Source organism: Alosa sapidissima, chromosome 17 (genome assembly GCF_018492685.1).
Source record: "Alosa sapidissima isolate fAloSap1 chromosome 17, fAloSap1.pri, whole genome shotgun sequence".
In the NCBI taxonomy this organism is placed as follows: Eukaryota; Metazoa; Chordata; class Actinopteri; order Clupeiformes; family Clupeidae; genus Alosa; species Alosa sapidissima.
In genome coordinates, this window is record NC_055973.1 from 29,792,260 (window position 1) to 29,815,051 (window position 22,792).

Here is a 22,792-nt window from a genome sequence, read left to right on the forward strand (position 1 = left end):
ATGGGACATTGCTCAACCAAGAGCAACCTAGCGGCGAGCACAGCACATGTCACGTGCAATGTGAAGTGCCCATTACCTTGGAGTTAATCAGGTAGGCTATTCATATGATCGGTCCCAAAGGTAGAGGTTAAGCTATAAATGAGTAATCCATCTAGTCCCTGAGTTCACAACAAAACAGAAAACAGGCAGTGCGTATAATAGCTGTATGACACCATTTCAAATACAACATGTTTCTATATCATTAATGTACTTGTAAATGGTCTTTGATATAGCCTAATGACCATAATACTGCAATATGATGTTACTTGGTCTGTGATTCTATGTGGATATGTTCAAATGCTACCTCTAGACTATTATTAAGATACATGTGAATTATGCTTGAGATTATGGACAACTTGTCTGATTTTAAATTGTTTATTTATTCTGGACTGCAGGGATCTGTTTATAAGCCTTTGTACTTCTTGTTGGCATTTGTCCTTTATATCCTAATCATTACAGTCAACTTAACTTTGATCTTAACAGTGATCATGGAAAAAAACCTCCATGAGCCCATGTATATTTTCCTCTCTAATCTATGTGTGAATAGCCTTTTCGGAACTATTGGTTTTTACCCTAAATTTTTGCTGGACTTGCTATCTGATACTCACACAGTAACCTACAGTTGGTGCTTACTACAAGTTTATGTGATTTATTCCTCTGTCCTTTGTGAAATCTCAAATATTACAGTGATGTCTTATGACCGCTATGTGGCAATTTGCAGACCACTGCAATACCACAGCATTTTGACTCCACATGCTGTGCTTAAACTGCTTGTAGTGGCCTGGGCTTGTCCACTTTTGGCATCATCAACAGCTCTTGTTCTTACTCTCAGAATACCCATTTGTGGATCTCACATCCGTAAATTATTTTGTGATAATACTTTAATACTAAAGTTGGCGTGTTTTCAAACCAAAGCCAATCAGGTATGGGGCATGATACTAACTGCAGGTGTACTTTTGCAGTTTGTTTTAATTCTTATTTCGTATGTTTTTATTGTTCGAGTTTGTATATCCTCCAATGAGGGTAGAACAAAGTTTACTAAAACTTGTTTGCCCCATATTTTGGTTTTGGCCATCTTTATCATTACAGCAGTGTCTGATGTACTGTATGGCTGGGAGGGGTCAGAAAAGCTTTCAGTTAGTGAACGCAATGCATTGGCTATACAGTTTTTGATTTTTCCTCCACTATTGAATCCAATAATTTATGGGCTTCAACTTCCACAGATCCGAAAAGTAGTGTGCAGACAACGTTGTAAACACAAAATTCTGTGTAAACTCAAGAGATGACTCTCTTAGTCCGAGAGCATTATCAATACTGGTTGGTCAATATTGAAAAATGTAATTGTTAACTTTGTCTTGAGTTTGATAATTGACGAATGTCTTGCTGTTAAATAAAATTAGATAGATGTACCTGTGTAAAGCTTTATTCAGTGTCTTGACACTGTGACACCAACTCATACACCTACTTCTTTTACTTAATCATGTTTTGATGTCAGTTTCTACTCACAATGCAAAATTAACATTGGACAATGTAGGTTATGTCGGTAATGTTAAATGTAGTAAAGCATAAACTATAAGAGCATGTATTGTCGATAAATTGGGATTATGTCGGTCTATATGTATTAATGTTTTAATACAAAATAATGATTAAATTATGTACATTATGCTCATACTGACATGGACTGCAATTCCCAAAGTCTTCTTCACGCTATCTCATTTGTTATGCCATAAGCTGTATCATTTGACAGGTTTCCTGAAATGTTCTCACCCTCTGTAAGCCATACTTTTGTATGGTTGACTGGACCTTAACAGAGTTTAGATAACATAAATGTTTTACAGCCTGTCTGGATGTGTACTTACTGCCATGTTAGATGTGTTGCATTACATTTTGCACTTAATTTAATAAAAAGAGTTAAAACATTGAGATGTCATCCAGAACAGCTTAATTTATTGACCCCAACTCAAACACAATTCATTTACTTAATTAAGCAAGACTCATAGAGTTGCTCCAGGGAGACTGGCCCCTGCAATTGGTGTCTGAATATGATGTATTCAAATTACTAATTATGTTTAGCTATTAGTAATTATGCAGATGATAAAATACTATAAACTAGATGTACCGCAGAGCGGTACAAAATATGACCGCCACCCCGTCCAGCACATTTTTTCCACAAAAATAAATCACGCTAAAAGGCATATATGATTCTAACTGTCTCACTAAATTGCATTATGCACACTCAATTCTCACTGGTATCTGCTAGACAGCAAGTACCAAAACATGATTAGTTCATAGATTTCACATGTAAAATTAATTTTATACAACCCCACCCCCATCTTGCCTGTTCATAATTCTGAGAAATTCCTTGAATTGTGTGCATGTCTGCGTGTACATGTTTATGTTTATGTGTGTGTGCATGTGCATGCATGCGTACATATGTCTACTGTGTGAGTACAGTGGGCATCGCTTTCAAATGACCACTTCATTCGCGCATTACGCGGCGTGAAGCTGCGTGAAGCTTTAGTACCACTTTCAGCCACTGTGCGTCGCTCTGCCACTGTACATCGCTCTGCCTGCCGTCCCTTACATAATTGTTGCCGAGAGTAATCCCAGCCTACGAATTCAATAACAAAATAAATCATGCATAATTAAACATTACCTCGATTTAGGCTACTTGGGTATGGCTTAAGGCTTGACTACACGAAAATCGAAATCGAAATTTGCTGTCTACATTATTGTCAGTGTTGGGGTTAACGCAACTACGCAAATCAAAACAGTGGTGTGATAATTGAGCCAGTAGAGAAATAACTTTTCAGAATTAATCTGTAGCCTTGGGTAGGCTTCTGCAGAAAACAATGTTGTTGCCGATTTAATACTATCTGGCGACGTTTTTAACAGGCTACGCAATAGAGGCTTAGACAACTATGACCCACGTTTTGGTTTCGTAAATTAATTTGCCCTACTTCTTGACTGCAATGTAGTCAATTGACTGCTTGACATGTCATTTTTATTTTTCTGTACGATAAACAATTACATCTGCTTTATGCCGCAGAATAACATTCATATTTGGCTGACTGCAGACGCGCCACTTCCCTCCCCATATTCCAATATTAAGATAGTATAAAGTGCTTTTTGTATAGGCTACTATCATAAAAAAGAAATAGTTAAAACGAATAGCTATTTGCAATTTGACAAAACACTGGTCCTCATTTTGCGAATGCGAGGACGATATGAGCCTGTTGCATTTAGTTAGATGTCCGAGTCACACATAATGTTTGAAAACCACTGGCTCGTAATCACAATAATTTAACACACGACAGTTGGATAACCTACTTCATCATGTCCCCATGCCTACATTTTTGTGAGTAGCATAGAGATCGTTAAAAACAATAAAGTATGGCTCTCCGTTTGGGACATCGAAAACTTTTTTTAAATTTTTAATAGACTACCGTCGAAGATGCTGACTTGCAAAAGCCTCGGGATAACACGTTATCTCCACTATCATCAGTCATGCCCCTTGATCAAAGTGGGGAATGAAATAAAAGTTTGATAACCACTGGCTTAACAAGTTACTTGCAGTCCAGAACACAGAATCTATTGCAATATTCTGATGATCGGCGATGATATCGGCAAATGTTTGTTTTCCAAAGCAAGAATTTCACTTCACCATGCACCTTCGACAATACCTGGCCTACCTGGTATCATTACAAACATTATTCTGTGTCCTAAAACTGGCATATTTTATGGCATTGTGTCATGTAAGTTCGTTGCAAAATCTAGAGAAATGTGTGAGGTGGTCAGCGGGGGACAATTGAGACACACATTGGATTGTGTTATTACTTGAACATTCCACACTATCCACAGCTGTGGTAGGCCTATCAGGGGCAGGAGGATTACTGTCAGCGCAGGCTTTATATAAAATTCTTCAACAGAAGGCCTCGAATGTTGTCTTGTTTGTGGAGCGCTTTGCTTCGCTTCTGTAATTTCGGCTTCATTGAAAATGAGGGCTTCCCTCAATGACCCTCCGAGAATAAATAAAGGTTGAATGAATGAATGAATGCAGGCTTGCCCAAAATAAAGGCATGTGGTTTGCGCAGCCTACAGTAAATAACAGACCCGCCAGAATGTGCGTTATGATGCTTTTTTACGAGCAAGATGTTTTTGGTACCCTACGCACACTGCATGTTCTTAAATAACAATGATCATCAGTAATATTCGACCATTAATTTGGGTAAATGGGCAAGCGTGACCACCTTGATTGGCTGATTGGCTGATGATTGTAACGCGGGCATGATTCCAAACACCTCCCTTACGATGATGAGTGACAGGTCTCAGAATGTGTGCGCTACACAAGGACGGAAGATGATGAATAACTGGGGCCGTAGGCTATTCACAAAGGCTTTTATCTTACTACTAGGAGTAGGCTACTCCTAAATCGCACTTAAAGATTTTAGATTGGAGTTTTCTCTTAAAAGATATTCACAAAGCCTTTCAGACAACTCCTAAACTAGGAGTGAGTCTTCGTGGCTATGGATGACGTCATTACTCATGCACGAGCTTGACTGAAGCGACCACCTTGATTGGCTGACGATTGTAACGCGGGAATTCCAAACACCTCTCTTCCGATGATGACTGACAGGTGACAGGTCGGAGAATGCGTGCGCTACACAAGTAGTGCGAAGGACGGAAGATGATTAATAACTGAATAAAAAGGCCTAGCCTAAATGAATAAAGAGTAAGGCAAAACAAATAGCTTAGTAGCCTAATGAAACATAGGCCTATGGACTGATGCAGTAGCCTACCTTTGCAACATTATTAAATTAATCTGTCACCATATCCCTAGGCTACGTTTGCAAAGAGGAGAACATTTTAATTTGATTCACAATGAAACGTTACATTTCATTTCCATGTTAACAATGAGTAGTTTGTGTTGTTGTTGGTGGCGTTATTGCATCCCTTTTATGAATGCAAAATTGTTCCCTCGCGATTGGAAGCTCCTGTTGCGCATAGGCTATTTCAAAACATCGCAACGTAAAATGCCACAAAAAAGCTGTTTATGAATAGGTCTTAGTGAGTTAGGAGTCCTCTCGACTTAAGCTGTCCCAGACTTAGGTGCTACTTTTAGGTCTAAAATGCTTCGTGAATTACTTTTTGTGAAAAAATTAGGAGTCCTAAAGTTAGGAGTGACACGCCCATTATTTTTAGGAGTTGCTACTAAATTCGCCAGTTAGGAGCTACTTTTAGCCTTAAAATTCTTTGTGAATACGGCCCCTGAATAAAAAGGCCTAGCCTAAATGAATCAAGGCAAAACAAATAGCCTAGTAGCCCAATGAAACATACGGATTGATGTAGTATCTTTGTAACATTATTAAATTATTCTGTTACTATGCCTACGTTTGCAAAAGAGAACATTTTAATTTGATTCACAATAATGTTACATTTAATTTACATGTTGACAATGATTAGCCTAGTTTTGGTTGTTGTTGGCGGCGTTATTGCATGTTAGTTATGCCTACAATGCAAAATTGCTTCCTCGCGATTGGAAGCTCCTGTAGCTGCATAGGATTTCAAAACCGCAGGTTTGTGAATAGGTCTGTGAGTAAGGAGTCCTCTTGACTTCTTTTAAGCTGTCAGAGGTGGGAAGGTGTGATTTTTTGGGGGAAGGGCCGGATTAATTGGGCACAATTGTCTGATGGCCCCCCTTCCCCCCAGCCAACGTGAATTGGGTGGTTAGTTAATAGGCCTATCGTGAAGATTTTTCCTGCCATCTAAGGCACGAGCGCATCTGTGAGGCCAAGCCTCACCAAGTAGCTTGTTTGTTTACAACTAACATTCCATTTAATTAAACTGCTTTATAGGCTATGCCGAAATAGTTTTCAACATTTTGAATATTAGTGTCGGGGGAATTGAAATGTTCTCAAAGTAGCCTTATGGCTGAAAGCTGCTTGGGACACCCCCCCCCCCCCCCCGTCAAGCAATATAACCATACAAACGCGCTTCCTGCACTCATTGTTTCAAAAGGAGTAATTTTGGCTTTGTCAGAACTGAAGAGCTGTGGATGGCACGGCACGGTATGCCCAATGAAAATAAATTAACGCAACGCAACACAACACAACACAACACAGACCCCGCTTCTCTCGCGTCAGTCACTGACATGAACGAAACACAGAACCCGCTTCTCTCACGGCAGTCACTGACGGTAACCTAGAATAAATGCATGGGGAAAAACACTTCCCCATGACAAAGACATCGTAAAACACTGAAAGTTAATATTTTGTCACTAGCAACATTCATCTGTCCTTTGTCAAATGTATTATGTTCCAAGTACCCTATGCGTAATTCTGCTTCATAAAGTTGAACAAATACATTTGCTTATTTCACAGAAAAATATAAATAGCCAGTCTACAGTGCAGAGTTGGTAAGTTATGGTAGGCCAACTTGCAGTGAAGATACAAAGAGGGGAAATTATTTCTCTTGCAGCTGAGTAGCCTCAGGTGCGCACGTAGACATAAGGCCGAACATGCAAGCGCCAATGAATCGTGCTCTCACGGCAATCGCGCCGTTAAACTTAAATAGGTTAACATCACTCTAAGTTCGCCTTCAAGCAAGGAAAACGATGATTTGAAGACATCTGTTTCGTTGGAAGGGCAAGGGGTAGCAACAGGGCAACACAGAGACAGGCCCGATGGCAGGGCTGTTATGAGAGTATTAAAATATAGGATATTCTACGGGAAAACATTAAAACGGCAAGACAGCGGGGAAAGTTAAAATACGTGATAAACACGGAAAAAGTTGGCATGCATTGTTTCGGTCCCCGTGCACAGGGATTATTTGTCATACTATTAATCACATATGATTATTTGTGAAATTGTGCAAACAGGCGCAACACATTTGAAAAGGAAGGACTGGTAGCATGCAAGCTCACGGGAAAGATTGATTTAAGAATGTTATCACAAAGTGTGTGGTTGTGGCGCGGGCGGAAGACAATTGGCAGGGGAGGGTCATGTCTTTTTTTAACAATTCTGTCGGAGGGTCATTGAACAATTTCTAGCAGGCAAGAGAGGGTCATGCAACTTCCAACTGAAGCACTCAAAATTCCTCCGGTGGCCCCTTCAATAAATAACGATCAGTCCCTAGATTGCTGCTGGGCTATATGTCTTGGTTCTGTTAACAACTTATTGTCAAACGCATAGCCTATCTCGCGGTTGCATCCATTACAAACAAACATGCAATGTGAACGTCTGGGATTGGGGAGAGCACTAAATGCTCTACTGAATAAGCACGAAGTCAAACCTTTAAATGAAAAACACTCTTTAATAATCCAAAAAAATAAACCGCTAATGAAGTAAACTTGTGACCATCAAAAATCGTTTATCGCTCGTAACTCCGTGATACCAGGACGTAACAGGAAGGCATTTGGCTGAGCAACGGAGGTTAATATGCTCCATGTTTTGTCCAAATGATGACTGTCTATCATCGTTGCACTCGGAGAAAACCGGAATGTTTCATTCGTCCCCGTTTCAATCGTCCCGGTTGTACCTACTCAAAACGCAGATAGAACCTTATTATTCTAAGGTAGCGAAATAGCATTCAGCATGATTCATGCCCAATTAATTCCCCCTGTTAAAGTGTTCGCCTTTGTAGTTTGGTTTTGTGATAGCCTATGATAAACGGCTTATGGCCAAATATGTAAAAACGTTAAAATACAGTAGGCGATAAACCTGGAAAAAGTTGACAGTGATTTTTTCATAATCACCTTGGAGGGTCATAGAAAAATTTATTGCTGGCGAGGGAGGGTCACGTCTTTTTGGACTAATGCTCCCCAAACTCCTCCGGTAGCCCCTTAAATAAATAACGAACAGTCCCTAATGAAGTAAACTTGTGACCATCAAAAATCATTTATCGCCTGTAACTCCGTGATAACAGGACGTAACAGGAAGGCATTTGGCTGAGCAACGGAGGTTAATACTCTATATTTTGTCCAAATGATGTCTGTCTATCATCGTTGCACTCGGAGAAAACCAGAATGTTTAATTTGTCCTGCGTCTCTACGGCTGCAAACGGGATTCACTAGCAGTTAACCAAATATTTCTTTATTAGGGCAGGCATATTTCTGGCTATTACATTATTTCTAAACCAGTCTGCTAAAGTCTGTAGTGAAGTCTGTGTAGGGTTTTCCAGGCTCCATTTCTTTTTACGAGACACCCTGCTCACTTGAGCCATCTACCGGTTGTTTGGGTTGTTGCAGCGTCTCACTGGAAAAATACAAATTAAAGTCGCGTGATACCGCGTGATCCCACGCGCGGACCGCGAGTGAAGCTGGCCAATTCGAAGCACTGCCCACTGTATGTGTCATACATATGATTACTGTGAATGTATGTGTGTGCGTGTGTATCTGTTTAGCACATGTGCCAGGAGGCAAACATACGGTTCTCAAGATATTCACAGAAAACTCTGTTGGTGTACGGTCACTAAATGTACACATAAATTATTTTATTGTAAGGCCCCCCATGAACGAAAGTTCACGAAACTTGGCATGCATTCAGAGGGTCATAATGATCCTACACTTTCAATTTCGTGCAGTTTTGACCATGTCAGCCAGAGATATTGTGATGAAAACACCTCATTTTTTGCTTTTTAATTTTTAACTAGGTGGCGCTATACACGAAAAAAGTGGTAATGGGATGGGTTGACATGGCCCCTTAAGACCAACATACAAAAAAAGGTGGTCCTCCTAGGCCCTACGGTTCTCAAGATATTCACAGAAAACTGTCTCCGGCCACCTTCAGGCCAGTTGGTGTATAGTAACATAAATAAATTTATTGTGTGCCCCCCCATGAATGGAATTCCACGAAACTTGGCGTGCTTTCAGAGGGTGTCATAATGATCCTACACTTCCAATTTTGTGCAGTTTTGACTTTGTTTGGTCACAGATACCTGCGATTACAACACCTCATTTTTACTTTTTTGTGTTTAACTAGGTGGCGCTATACATGAAATGAGTGGTTATGGAATGGGTTGACATGGCCCCTTGAGATCAACATATAAAAAAAAGGTGGTCCTCCTAAACCCTACGGAGATATTCACAGAAAACTGTGTCTGCCCTACCCTCCTTTCGGGGGTCCAGTCCAGCGGGGGGGGCTACAGATCAAAACGAAAAATGATTGTTCCATGCTATCCATGTGGGGTTACATGCCCACCAAGTTTCGTATACCACGGTCTTTCAGTGTCCCGGGCATCCTTGACGGAAATGTGGCCATGTGAAAAAGAAAAAAAAAAAAAGAAAAAAAAAATCTGACTAAACCTATATGACCGACGCTTCGCTGCGCGGCGGTCATAATTATTAACTAGTGCTGTCAGTTAAACGCGTTATTAACGAGAGCAAAACGTGCTTATAGTACTACTTACTAAATCTTGAAACAAACATAAATAAAAGGCACAAAACAAGGTTGGTGTAAGAGTTATCTGTGTGTTTATGGGCTTAATGTGACCATGTTCCTATGTTTTGCTCTCTCCAGTTTACTAACAGGAGTGTCACGAATGTATCAGTAGGCACAGTCAAACTGCCCGTGGCTGACTAATTAAGTTCAGCAAGCTTAACTTTACATGTCATAACATCAACTAAACATAAGTCACACATTCATTCTATCACTTGTAATATGAACGTAGCCTATTTCCTACAACTAGGTGAGATAATTGGCTATGTTATACTGAAGTTCCACAGTTAGCTAGCTAGCAAGCTAACCATTTTGCATGGGATATTATGGTAAGTGTACATGGGTGGTTGACGTGAACTCATTTCCCCTGTTAAAGTGTTCGCCTTTGTTACACTATTTGGTTTCATGATGTAGCCTATGATAAACACCATATGGCCAAATATGTGACTCAGCTAATGTTATAGGCTATACAATTTCCCCTCTTAAAGACAAGCTGGTGTAGCTTATTAGACTAGGCTACTATTAAAATGCACCGACGGTAGCCTTGGCTATGTGTAAAGTAAGCTATCGCATGATTTCATGCACATAAGTTCATGCATCTGTCAAGTTCGTACAGGGCCTCGCACCTCCTTGCGACGGCCCTGCAGCTCCTCCTAAGACAGCGAGGAAAAAGTTAAAAAACGCGATAAACCCGGGAAAAGTTGACAGGTTTGTTTCGGTCCCAGTGATTATTTGTGAAATTGTGCAAACGACAGCCTTTTCAAGGCATTTCAAGGAAGGAGTCGTAGCATGCAAGCTCCCAAATTGACCCAGTAGACAGAAGGCATCAATAGCCTAAATTGTTGGGACTGGGGAGGGTCATGCGTTTTTTCTCAATCACTTTGGAGGGTCATAGAAAAATGTCTTGCTGGCGAGGGAGGGTCACGTCTTTTTTGACTAACGCTCCCAAAACTCCTCCGGTAGCCCCTTAAATAAATAACGAACAGTCCCTAATTGATTATAGCCTGTAGGCCTACACCAGCATTTGTTGCACATATACCTGTACAGGACATTGACAGTAGCCCAGCCTAACAAGCAGATGTTGCAAAAAAGACGCAATTAATCAGAAATAAATAATGTAATCTGCATCGCTTTATTTAACAAACTGCAAGCAACAAGAGGGTTGAGTTCGCTGTGAGGCCAAATCCAAGAGCAGAGCCTACAGTATCTGCTAAGGCACTCGATAGGCTATAACGTGTGCGCCTGGAAAGACAATAAGATGCTTTCTGAATAGCACAGCGAAGACGGCTCTGGTCATCCCATGCCCTCCCCCCACTTCCTGTAGCCTACCATTATGACTTTGCCGTTTTGGGACATTAAGCCTTTTCACGTTCCTTCCCCTCCCCCACCCCCTTCTTTCACAAGCAGTGGGGGAGCGTGGGGCACAAAGTAACACTTTTTGGTAGACAAAGGAGGGTTCTCCGCGCTTCTGTCGTTTGGCCACAATCCGGTGCAACCAGGCCAGGACAGATATTTTAGAGCAGGGGTGTCAAACTCATTTTCATAGAGGGCCACATCATTGAATTTATAGGTTACTGAGGGCCACATAATCGGCGAACATGTGCATGTTGCAACCATGAAATCGGTATTGCAGTATGGCTTATTCAAAATTGGTGTGTAATGGTCCTAACCACTTTAAAACAGTGTGGCTGAAATAAAAAACAAACAGCCTACAACAGTAACATTTTCAAATGCAACTTCTAGGCCTACAGTATTAGTTAACAACTGATCAATATGCATTCATGGACTGACATTGATGAGAATAAACTGCAGTCAATAATGTGCATAACAATGTCCATAACACATATCACCACTAAAATTAACTGTGGCTAAGAAAGGTACTGTGTGTGTGTGTGTGTGTGAGAGAGAGCTATGGTACGTACACCCACCCACCCCCGCAAAAACAAATTCACGCGTGCGTGTACAATATTTGTCCGTTTCCCGGTTTTAGGTCCGTGCATTGCAAAAAAAGTAGCCTACATAGCATAACAATATCCACATGCAATAATACAACAACAACGTCTACGATGACCTATTAATTTGGACAAATTGATACAGCCCTATAGCTAAAGTTACCTTTAGTTTTGTTCTAGCGTACCGTGACGTCTGGCTTTAAACAGCTATAATCTAACGTTCTGACAAGCACACCAATTGCCTACCTTGTTCTTGCCCATCTGGAATAACTCCTCTAGCTTTGCTGTCTCCATCCTTTCTGTTTTCGTTGTTTAAACTTGTGATATCCATAACTAGTGAATTAGCCCAACATTGTGTGCTGATAACCATATATAGATAGCCGAGTAAAAGAAAACAACAAGTAGCCTAGTTATGTGCCTGCGTGCGTATTCTGTCTTTAAAGTTGAATAATGTTCTGCACCTTTTACTAAAGAATAAAGAAAATTAAGAAGACATCTGAGCTGCACCGGCGTCTCCTTCTCTCTAACACTTTTTGGCTTTGGCTAAATATTTCTAAAATCATTTGAGTTTCACTAGTCACATGTTTTAACAAGCAACACTTCTTATTGAACTAATAACAGACGTGTGTCGAAAATTGACTTTATTTTCCATACAGAGAAATAACATATGCAGAGTCTACCAAGGTCAATCTTGCCAAAAAAGCCATCAAACCTGAAAACACATGAGGCAAAAGTGCAAAAAATCACAAAACTAACTAAACTAACACGCGCATATTTTTGTATTGCAATCATTGTAGCCTACAGTTGTAACAGCGCGTAACAGTCGTTTTACTCCCCGTATGCGCTCATTATAAAGAACGTTTAACGTGTCCCAAAAACAGCTATCAATTAATCACCAAACGTCTTATAAACAAGTATAGCCAGGAGCAACACCTTGCAAAAAATGATAACAACAGGCCTGGGCCTTTATATAGCTCTGCTCCTGCCTAGATTCGAACTCAGAACTGCCTGAAAGTTGCAGACCTGTTCTAGATATACGTGCATTAACCCACTCGACCGTCAGACAAGCTATCTGCTTCGAGTAGCCTATTGGGTAGGAATGTAGCCTACACTGGTTGCTGTGGCACAGTCTTGAGTGACCGAATTCGTTTTCCTTCGTCATATGAATGCTGTCATTTTGTTAACATTACTGTTAAGGAGATGCTGTAGGCAAAGGCTATATTTCAACCTCGTTAGTGTAGTAAAAAAAATCAGAACTATTCACAAGGTTTCTGGGCAGCATATTTATGTTCTGTTAGCAAGCGAACTTCTCATGACTACCGACAAAGTAGCCTACTGCCAGCTGACGAAGCTGTCATTTTAAAACATTACTGAGAGACAGGCACTGTACAATCAAGAAATCTTGCCACTGAATCCAAAACTATGTTTAACATTATGTACAAAGCTTAGGCTACAGTGGACTAGCATGTTGCAGGGGCTGCTAAAAACACAGAGAAACGCACTGAAAACTCGGACAATCACAGCCCTTGCTGTCGAATGCGCCGTCCGGTTCGACCGTGGAACACCACAGCGGACTATGCTGCCCCCAAGCGGCTGCAGTTGTACTTACATTTCACCCAGCTGCGTGAATCACCTTGATCGTGAATGAAGTGTCAATTTTTAACTGGGACCCACTGTAGACTGTGGCACGCTGTAAGTCATTGGTATTTTGTACTGAGCTTGATGGCAAGCACTACAAAAAAAAACCATGGGACATTACTCAACCAAGAGTAACCTAGCGGCGAGCACTACAAAAAAAAACCATGGGACATTACTCAACCAAGAGTAACCTAGTGGCGAGCACAGCACATGTCACGTGCAATGTGAAGTCCCCATTACCTTGGAGTTAATCAGGTAGGCTATTCATATGATCGGTCCCAAAGGTAGAGGTTAAGCTATAAATGAGCCATCCATCTAGTCCCCGAGTTCACAACAAAACAGAAAACAGGCAGTGCATATAATAGCTGTATGACACCATTTCAAATACAACATGTTTCTATATCATTAATGTACCTGTAAATGGTCTTTGATATAGCCTAATGACCATAATACTGCAATATGATGTTACTTGGTGTGTGATTCTATGTGGATATGTTCAAATGCTACCTCTAGACTATTATTAAGATACATGTGAATTATGCTTGAGATGATGGACAACTTGTCTGATTTTAAATTGTTTGTTTATTCTGGACTGCAGGGATCTGTTTATAAGCCTATGTACTTCTTGTTGGTATTTGTCCTTTATATCCTAATCATTACAGTCAACTTAACTTTGATCTTAACAGTGATCATGGAAAAAAGCCTCCATGAGCCCATGTATATTTTCCTCTCTAATCTATGTGTGAATAGCCTTTATGGAACTATTGGTTTTTACCCTAAATTTTTGCTGGATTTGCAATCTGATACTTACACAATAACATACAGTTGGTGCTTAACACAAGCTTATGTGATTTATACCTCAGTAATGTGTGAAATCACTCTTTTAACAGTGATGTCTTATGACCGCTATGTGGCAATTTGCAGACCACTGCAATATCACAGTATTTTGACTCCACATGCTGTGCTTAAACTGCTTGTAGTGGCCTGGGCTTATCCACTTTTGGCAAGCGCAACAGCTATTGTTCTTACTGTTAGAATACCCATTTGTGGATCTCACATCCGTAAACTATTCTGTGATAATCCTTCAATAGTAAAGCTGGGTTGTTCTCTAGCCACAGCCAACCAGGTTTGGAGCATGTTACATGTTACAGCTTGCTGTATACAGTTTGTTTTAATTTTAATTTCATATGCTCGTATTATACGGGTTTGCATATCATCAAGTGAGGGCAGAACAAAGTTTGCCAAAACTTGTGTGCCCCATATTTTGGTTATAGCCATCTTCATCATGACCACACTGTTTGACGTATCATACAGTTGGGTTGGTTCAGAAAACCTGCCAATTAGTGTACGCAATGCATTGGCTATACAGTTTTTGATTCTCCCTCCACTATCAAATCCAATAACTTATGGGCTTCAACTTCCACAGATCCGGAAAGCAGTATTCAGACAAGGTTGTAAACATAAAATGTGTCACCAGAGATGATTGTCTTAGTCATTAATAAGCATTACCAAGAGGCGCCTGGAGGAATGAATGTTATGGTACGCACACCCATCATGGTTTTTACTTAACAGAAAAATGTAAATGCCTACTGTCATGCAGTTAATAGGACACTGTGCAGAGTTGTTGTGGAGTAGCAAAGTGAAAGTACAAACCTACAATGTAAAAAAAAATCTAATTGTTATCCATGTCCTGGGTTTGGTAACTGGTGGATATCTCACTTTAAATGAAATTATATGGTGATTTACTCATGAAAAGCTCTATTCATTGTTTCGACACACTGTGGTACCAACTCTTAGTTATTTTACTTAATCTTGTTTTGAGCTTAGTTTCTACTCACAATGTAAATTAGTTTTCCATTTACACCACTTCCTTAGGTTAGATTATTCTCTCCCACTGATTCATCTATCACGGTTATGCGAATGATACTGAACTTTACCTGTCTTTCCCAATATAATATACAGTCTATGGTCTTTCCCAATATAAGTCATAAATTGTGGTAAAGCACAAGGCTGTATTTATTAAACATTTACAAAAGATTATATAATGTAATGTTGACAAATTGAGCTCATGTCGGTCACAACCATAGAGATGTATAGAAATAAGTAGACAAACAAAATAATGATTTGCCTGCATTATGTATGAATTCTCATATCGTCAAGTATCATCCAGTGAGGAATTTCTAGACTACACTTGCATTACCATTTCTGAGTCTCCCTCCCCTTACCAATAGTTTATGGGGGTTAACTTCCACAGTTTAGTAAGGTACTATGCAGACTAAGTTGTATACCATGAGTGATTACCATGTCAGTACTGATTATTATACATATATGCATAAATTAACCACAACAATAACTGATCCATACTACGTAGAAGGGATAGTTAGAGCCAGTGGGTAAGCTGAGCTACCACCTGTATCTTGGAAACCATACTTGATAGCTGTAATTCCAATGCTGAGCCAATGTGAGGCAGGGATATCTGGCTTACAATTGTTAATGATGACATGAGCCTCAAATGGCAATTGATTGATTGATTGATTTGACTGCAGTAATAATTTCACTGTTATCTCCAGATAACCACGTGACGTAACACAGAACCCAACATAACATAACATAGCTAAACCACTAAAAATAAGGATACATACACATAGAGATGGCTTGTCATATGGGATACAAAATACTTTGCCGCAGAGACCAGGCCTTTTCTATAAACTTTGCCAAAGCAAAAACATCATTTTTGTTGCCATCAACAGCCAGCATAAAATCTCCCCTTCATATTTCCAAAATATATCTGGATTTTTTAACTGAATTGATTCAAAAAGAGAGTTCCTTAAGTCACAGTATAAAGGACAACAAAAAACAAAATGAAATTCATCTTCCACAACCTGAAGATCACAGAATTCACACAAACGTAAGTGTTCAGGTGTACCTTTAAATGGACCCGCTTCCACTGCCAGAGGTAAGGTAAGTTCTCAATTGAGCACAGAGGGACCTCTGCCTTCTCTTTAGATTAAGGAAAATATAAGGTTCTGTTACAAAATCATTCTTAAATTGAACATAATTTCTAAGTTTTGGCTTCTTCCATATGTCCTGTTTCCATTGATCTACATATTTACTTAACAGTCTTTGTCTGACAACATTTATATTACATTGCAAATTATTTTGGTACATTATATGCAAGTCAGACGAAGACAGTATTATTGAAACCTCTCCAGACCAGGGGTAATGCTTTGCTCTATCCCAATTGGCCTACTTTAAACAGTCCATCACTTATTAGTCTCAACACCACTTACAGGAAAACCATCTGTGTATTGTGTGATAAACTAACTCATGCAAAGTGCAGACATTTCTCATTTCTTTAAAAGGAACATGCCAACATTTTGGAAAATAAGCTTACCCGTAAAACTTCAAACAACCCAGACCTTCACAACTGTACAATTAATGTAGCCTAACTTATTTAACCGTCCAGAAACCAAATAAAATCATTCATATGCATACAATCCCCAATATGCGTGAATTAGGCCATTAGAAGAAGGCCATCTTACGAGCCTTTTGTTGTGCAAAATTGTCAACGATGTTCCCAATATTTAATGCTCTGGCTCTCGTATTTTCAATGGACAGGATAGCTAACCCACGGAGCCTCTCCTGCCCCATGCTGCTCCTTAGGTATAGGTCTTAATAAGTTTGAGTTTGGAAAAAGATCGCTTAGCTGTTGCCACAGTCACAGGCAATGTCAGAAACAACATGAGTACACACTTCCCCGAATGTGGATGTTACACTGTCATAATCTACCACCAGCATTTTGGCAAGTTGAAAAATAGATGACTTCTGTGAAATTTCTGCTTTAAAGCAAGACCTGAATGAGAGGAGTTGTGTTGGGAATGTCGGTGCAATGTCCCTGCTATAATGGTCTGACAAACGTCTAGTCTTTTCAAGCAGTTCATCATCACCTGCGAGTTGAAGGGTCATAGGAAGTAAAGACTCAAACACATGACAAGTTTCCCGCATACTTGCAAATCTTTGGGAGAGCTGACTGATTATGATGTCCAGACTTGCATTAAATACCTGCACTTTGAAGTATCTCTCTGCATCGGTTAAGCGCTCATCTTCCGATAGATCGTCAAAGTGACGCTTCACTCTCCGTGCTCTAACATTCTAAAGTTCTAAAAAAAAAAAAAAAAGGAGGCAGGGCGGGGGTAGCGACGGGCCCCGGGAGGTCACGGGTCCTGGTGCGACTGCACTTGCTGCACCTACTATAGTTACGCCACTGACTGCAGCACCAGCTTGTATTTCAGTCAGGCCTATGAGACGGGCCTTTAATCCCTTTCACACAAATCTTTTCCTTTGCAAAGATGAAAAATATTATCGAATTAATTACCGTATTTTCTGGACTATAAGTCGCTCCTGAGTATAAGTCGCATCAGTCAAAAAATGAGTCATGAACAGGAACATATATAACAAAAAACATATATAAGTCGCAGCGGACTATAAGTCGCATTTATTTAGAAAAGTATTTCACTAAATCCAAAACCAAAAACAGAGACTATGTAACTGGATTATTGAGGGCAAAAAGATTAATGAAGACGAAGGAGTGAAGGCAGCCAAGAGGAGGGCAGGAAGGTAATTGCAAAGCAAAAGATTCACTGAAAGAAAATGCCATGTGGTACGCCAAAATGTATTTAAAATGAGAATACAATGCAATCAAGCCTTTTGGGCGATGTGGAGTCACAAGCTGGCAGCAGATTAAATGCTCACGAGAGAGAAAAAGATGCAGTTTGACTGAAGCAAGCCAGGCAATAGGCCTATAGGCCTGACGGTAATTGTAAAGCAATTTACAAAAGATTCACTGAACAAAAATGCTGATATGATACATGAAAATGTAGCTAAAATGTGGAGAATGCAATGCAATCAAGCATTTTGGGCGATGTAGAGTCACAAGCTGGCAGCAGATTAAATACTCATGATAGAGAAAAAGACGGTTTTAAAAGGACGTGACTGAAGCTGAGGCAAGCCAGGCAATAGGCCTATAGGCCTGACGGTAATTGTAAAGCAATTTACAAAAGATTCACTGAACAAAAATGCTGATGTGGTACATGAACATTTAGCTAAAAATGTGGAGAATGCAATGCAATCAAGCATTTTGGACGATGTGGAGTTACAAGCCGGCAGCAGATTAAAGGCTTGAGAGAGAAAAAGATGCGGGTTTAAAAGGACGTGCAGACCAAAGCTGCAGCAAGCAGGTGATATTTAGAAATGTATTTCACAAAATCCAAGACTAAGAACAGACAGACTATGTCAGACAGAGGCCAAAAATATTGAGAATTCTACAGGGAATGTTGAAGATGAAGGAGTGAATAGTGGCAAGAGGCAAGCCGAAGGCTGCTGACAAGGGCCCGACGCTATTGTAAAGCAATTTACAAAAGATTCACTGAACAAAAATGCTGATGTGGTACATGAACATTTAGCTAAAAATGTGGAGAATGCAATGCAATCAAGCATTTTGGACGATATTTTGGCACAAGCAACAGAACAAATGCTCGCTGGCCACCTCTGAGGGAGCGAGAGAAAAAAAGCCGTGCATTTGTGTCTCTCTCTCAGCAGGATTTGTCACCGCTAAAGTCAAATTATAGCCTATAGGTGCTTCTACATCAACCGCTATCGACAGGAAAGGAAAACAAACGTTTAACAAACGTTTAGAGAACACAGAACCATGACAGCCTATAATATAACGCGAGAGAACATGGATGTGTTCTCCATTTGAGGAACGTTATAATCGATGGCGGACGTGAACAGACAGCTACAGACACGGAGCATAGTAGGCCTACTTTCACTTTCTGCATATTCACGTGAAAGATAATTAGTCACAAAACAGCGATCAAATATTACATGGCAGTGAATTTTGTTTTCAAATGTTTTCATGTATGTCTAGATAACGGGTGAGGAATGTTTAGGGGACAGACTATCGTAAATCCTCAAAGTATGGCTGGGCAAAGCACAGGACCATGGCTTGTAGGCTATTCGAGTCAGCAATAGGCCTTTATTTCTTGCGTTTTACTGTGAGACATAGGCCTATACTTTTCGTTATAGGAGCGGCTTAGGCCTATATCAATGGCAATGGTTCATTAAGTTTCATGTATGAAAGAGTGTCGGGATTTCCATCCGCTTATTGCGAGATAAGGCATCCGCTTTCATCATGGAACGTGTGCTGTGCTGCAAGGGAAAACTTATTCCATATAGCCAAAGAGGTCTAAGATAGCCTACATTTAGTTATTTTTTAAATTATGCATGATTTATTTTTTTTTATAAAATTCGTAGGCTGATGCCTGGCAGAAACAATTGTGTTTAAATGTAGGTTATTGCTTCAGCCTCTAGCTCAGAAAGGGGCTGCGTGCGACTGGTAGCTTGAGAGCAACGTGTTGGAGACTCATGGTGTAGGATGATGACTTTTCATTGGCAACAATATTAAACCAACCAACAATATAAATTATTAAGAAGAGCTCTTTTATGAGTCAAATTGAAGCAAAATTATACTGGCTTTTATTTGTCCGAATCTGATGGCCGGCTATAAATAGAATCCCGGCCATAATTTGAGCATTTAAGTATGCAAGTGTGTTTCAGGCATAGCAAGCACTAATCTCTGACTGAAAGTGCACAGGACTTGTGCATTTGAGAGCGCTCTCTCGAGGCTGTAGACGGTAATGTTTCATGTAGGGTTCATGTCAGTTAATATAAATTAACATTTAAAAACATGTTCAATTATATAATTTTTTTCATATATAAGTCGCACCTGACTATAAGTCGCAGGACCAGCCAAACTATGAAAAAAAGTGCGACCGGAAAATACGGTATTTCATATAGGCTATCTGATGATAGGCTCCAAATTACGGAAAAATGTATTTTCATGCAAACTCTGTTTTCTACGGAGCCCTAGAGGTGTCATCGCAAAATGTTTTGCATGTTGAGAGAATGTGCGCTCGTTTTGCTAAATTGTGCTCTCGTTTTACTATATTGTGCACTCGTTTTACTAAATCGTACACTCGTTTTACTAAATTGTGTGCTCGGTTTACTAAATCGTGTGCACAATTTACTATATAGTGTGTGCTCATTTTACTAAATTGAGCTCTCATTTTAAGCATAGTAAATGAGGGCACAATTTATTAAACGAGTGCACTATTTACTAAAACAAGCGCACGATTTACTAAAACGAGGGCACGATTTATTAAAACGAGAGCACAATTTGTGAACATGGTTATAGAACATTGTGTGCACGATCTACTTAAACGTGGCCACAACTTGTAAAACGTGCACTCAATATTGTCTTGACACATGTAAACATGAGCACGTTATAGTATATTCGAGATTTCGATCTACTAAAACGCACCCACGAATAATTAAAACGTGGGCTCGAAGAAATTAAATTGTGTGCACAAAAACGTAGTGTGGTGTCAAGGGGTATCCCCGGGAATGACGTCGGGAGGTGTGTCGCTTGTAGTGACGTAGGGGGAATCTCATTGATTGCAGTGCACCTGGATATAGCCCCGTTAGGTAGGCTATAGGTGGGAGATGATTGTGTGTTTGCACAGGCCCCTTGCCATCTTCGTCCAGCTGAATGTTTGCCGAAGTTTTGAGTGTTTGTTGAAGTCCAAGTTTATGCAGAGAGCTGTGGTGTTTATCGCGAACGGTGTGAGCTACATAGCGTGAGAAGGTGAGCATCATGTACGCCACTGTTTATGTCTCCTGTTTCATAGTCCGTATCAAAGCTTACTGCGTTGTGTGCATCATATTTGTGTGCGGGTGGGTTATATGGTGAGGCCCATCGGGCGCTAGAGGGAACCTTATTGTATTGGGTGGGTATTCCTACTAATACGCAGTAGCCTAGCCTATTGTAGCCTACCAACAGCATAGGTCTACGTGTTGTAATTGTTTGGGAGCTTGTCGCTGTGTGTGCTTCGATTGCCTTCTAGGCCTCACAGTTAACGTAGGCTTTAGTCAACAATCCAGAAGGTAGTGGAAACCGGTAATTACAACAGAGCCCGAGTAGCCTAGTACAATTTCCCCATTATGGGTCTCCATAGCTGGCGGTTGACACCACATGTGACCCTGCTACAAAGAGTAGAAGTCCGCTATAAACTATCCTGACGCTGCCTACGGTTATCATCACATTACCAATATGAACTGTAATGTTACAGACAGCTGTAGGCCTAGTCCATGCCAAGGTAACACGAAGTTGCCACCATAGCACAGCGAGCGGTGAGAATGTCGGGAATTACTAAATGTGAGCACGAAATACATATTTCGAGAGCTCAATTTAGGCCTACAACGGGGTCACGTTTTATAAATTCAAGGGCTCAATTAAAGGAAAACGTGGTCACAAATTATCACAACCAGAAAAAATATCACTTAAAGTGAGCTCTCCCGGGCTCCGTAGTTTTCGACCAATTAAAACAGATATTTTTTAAAACACTGAATTTGGGTTCAACGGGTGGAGTCGGATATGTCTGAATATAGTTTTGGGGTTGTTAGCTTGTTGCTATGGATTTGGTTCAGCGCTGGCCAACCGAGGATTAAAATAAGTTCATTAAACAATTTTGTAAAGTAGACTTATTAATATCAATGAATACATATGTCCATGTCATATTTTTAACATGTTTCATACATAATTCAAATGTGTGTTCACTTCTGCCGTTTTGGTTAGCTAACAATTATGCAGTACTTCTTCAAAGTGCTTAAAACCATATTTTGTTGGGACATAACATGTAGTGATTGTACAAGAGTATGCAAAGTCATCTTCATCTTGTGAGTGTTTATTGGCAGATTAGGCGACCTTCCGTGCATTACCGCCACCTACAGTATCACGTCAATGTTCGGTAGGGTGCAAGCGCGGATATAGGAGGAGGAGTTGGATTTAGGTCCAGCTCCACCCCTTGGATTTTGTGTTCTGCAGCAAGGCCCATCTCGAAAAAAGGGAGTTGTCGGTTCCCCGATTGGCCAGTACCACCATCTGTTTGATTGACATGTTCTTGACAGCCTTCAATGGCTGTTTTAGTGCATCCTGTTGTTACGGCCGGCTCGTTTACTGACCGCAACATAAAGGGAAACAAAGTTCCAATTTATAATTTATTAAGATTAAGCAACAATAGTAATACCAAACATGATGTGTCTAGGGGGAAGATGAGTGTTGGCGTGCGTGTATGTATGAATGCAATGTCAGCATCAGTATGTAAGATGACTAAATGGTAGACAAAAGAAGATAGAAAGATTAGAGAGAGAGGAGAGAAAGAGTAAAGTGCCAGTGCAGAGAGAAAGTCAAAATGGTGCCTGCAAGAGAGAAGAAAAGTGCCTCTAGAAGAAGAGAGGAGAACTCCTTATATAACCACACCCTGATGCAGGTGTACACAATTCCTAATTGACCTAATCAGGCCCTACCTGCCCGTGCACTGACAAGGAGAGGCCTGAAGGGGCACAGGGGGTCGTAACACTGTGTACAGAATTATTTTCCAATTTGCAAGAAAAACTTTTAAAAGTCAATGTCAATTTATTGATTTAATAAATAAATATATAGTTATAAAGACGAAGGTAAGACACAACGTAATACAAATATGGTTATTTTTTCTGCTTTCTTCATCAGCATTATTTGCTGTTGGGTCATTCCACGTCAATTCAACCAGGGCCCACGCACTTAGGTCTCAAAAAATTCTGAAAAAATTACCAGGTGTACCTATGTTACCCAGG

At 40.2% G+C, this 22,792-nt stretch overlaps 2 protein-coding genes across 2 annotated transcripts; both read left to right on the forward strand.

Annotated features, from left to right (window-relative positions):
- Positions 1-386: 386 nt before the first annotated feature.
- Positions 387-1,325, forward strand: LOC121688043 (olfactory receptor 5F1-like). Its single transcript, XM_042067362.1, has 2 exons — positions 387-705; positions 1,129-1,325. Exons 1-2 carry the CDS (start codon positions 387-389, stop codon positions 1,323-1,325), a joined length of 516 nt encoding a protein of 171 aa, XP_041923296.1.
- Positions 1,326-13,679: 12,354 nt separating this feature from the next.
- Positions 13,680-14,546, forward strand: LOC121688044 (olfactory receptor 2G3-like). The gene is made up of 2 exons (XM_042067363.1): positions 13,680-14,189; positions 14,433-14,546. Exons 1-2 carry the CDS (start codon positions 13,680-13,682, stop codon positions 14,544-14,546), a joined length of 624 nt encoding a protein of 207 aa, XP_041923297.1.
- Positions 14,547-22,792: the final 8,246 nt, after the last annotated feature.

Bases quoted from the DNA above. Each gene is read 5' to 3' on its own strand.
- LOC121688043 (XM_042067362.1), top strand. From the start codon at position 387: ATGGACAACTTGTCTGATTTTAAATTGTTTATTTATTCTGGACTGCAG. The intron at 706-1,128 runs GTGAAATCTCAA...TTATCATTACAG, and splicing joins GATTTATTCCTCTGTCCTTT to CAGTGTCTGATGTACTGTAT.
- LOC121688044 (XM_042067363.1), top strand. From the start codon at position 13,680: ATGTACTTCTTGTTGGTATTTGTCCTTTATATCCTAATCATTACAGTC. The intron at 14,190-14,432 runs GTTTGGAGCATG...TTGGCTATACAG, and splicing joins CTCTAGCCACAGCCAACCAG to TTTTTGATTCTCCCTCCACT.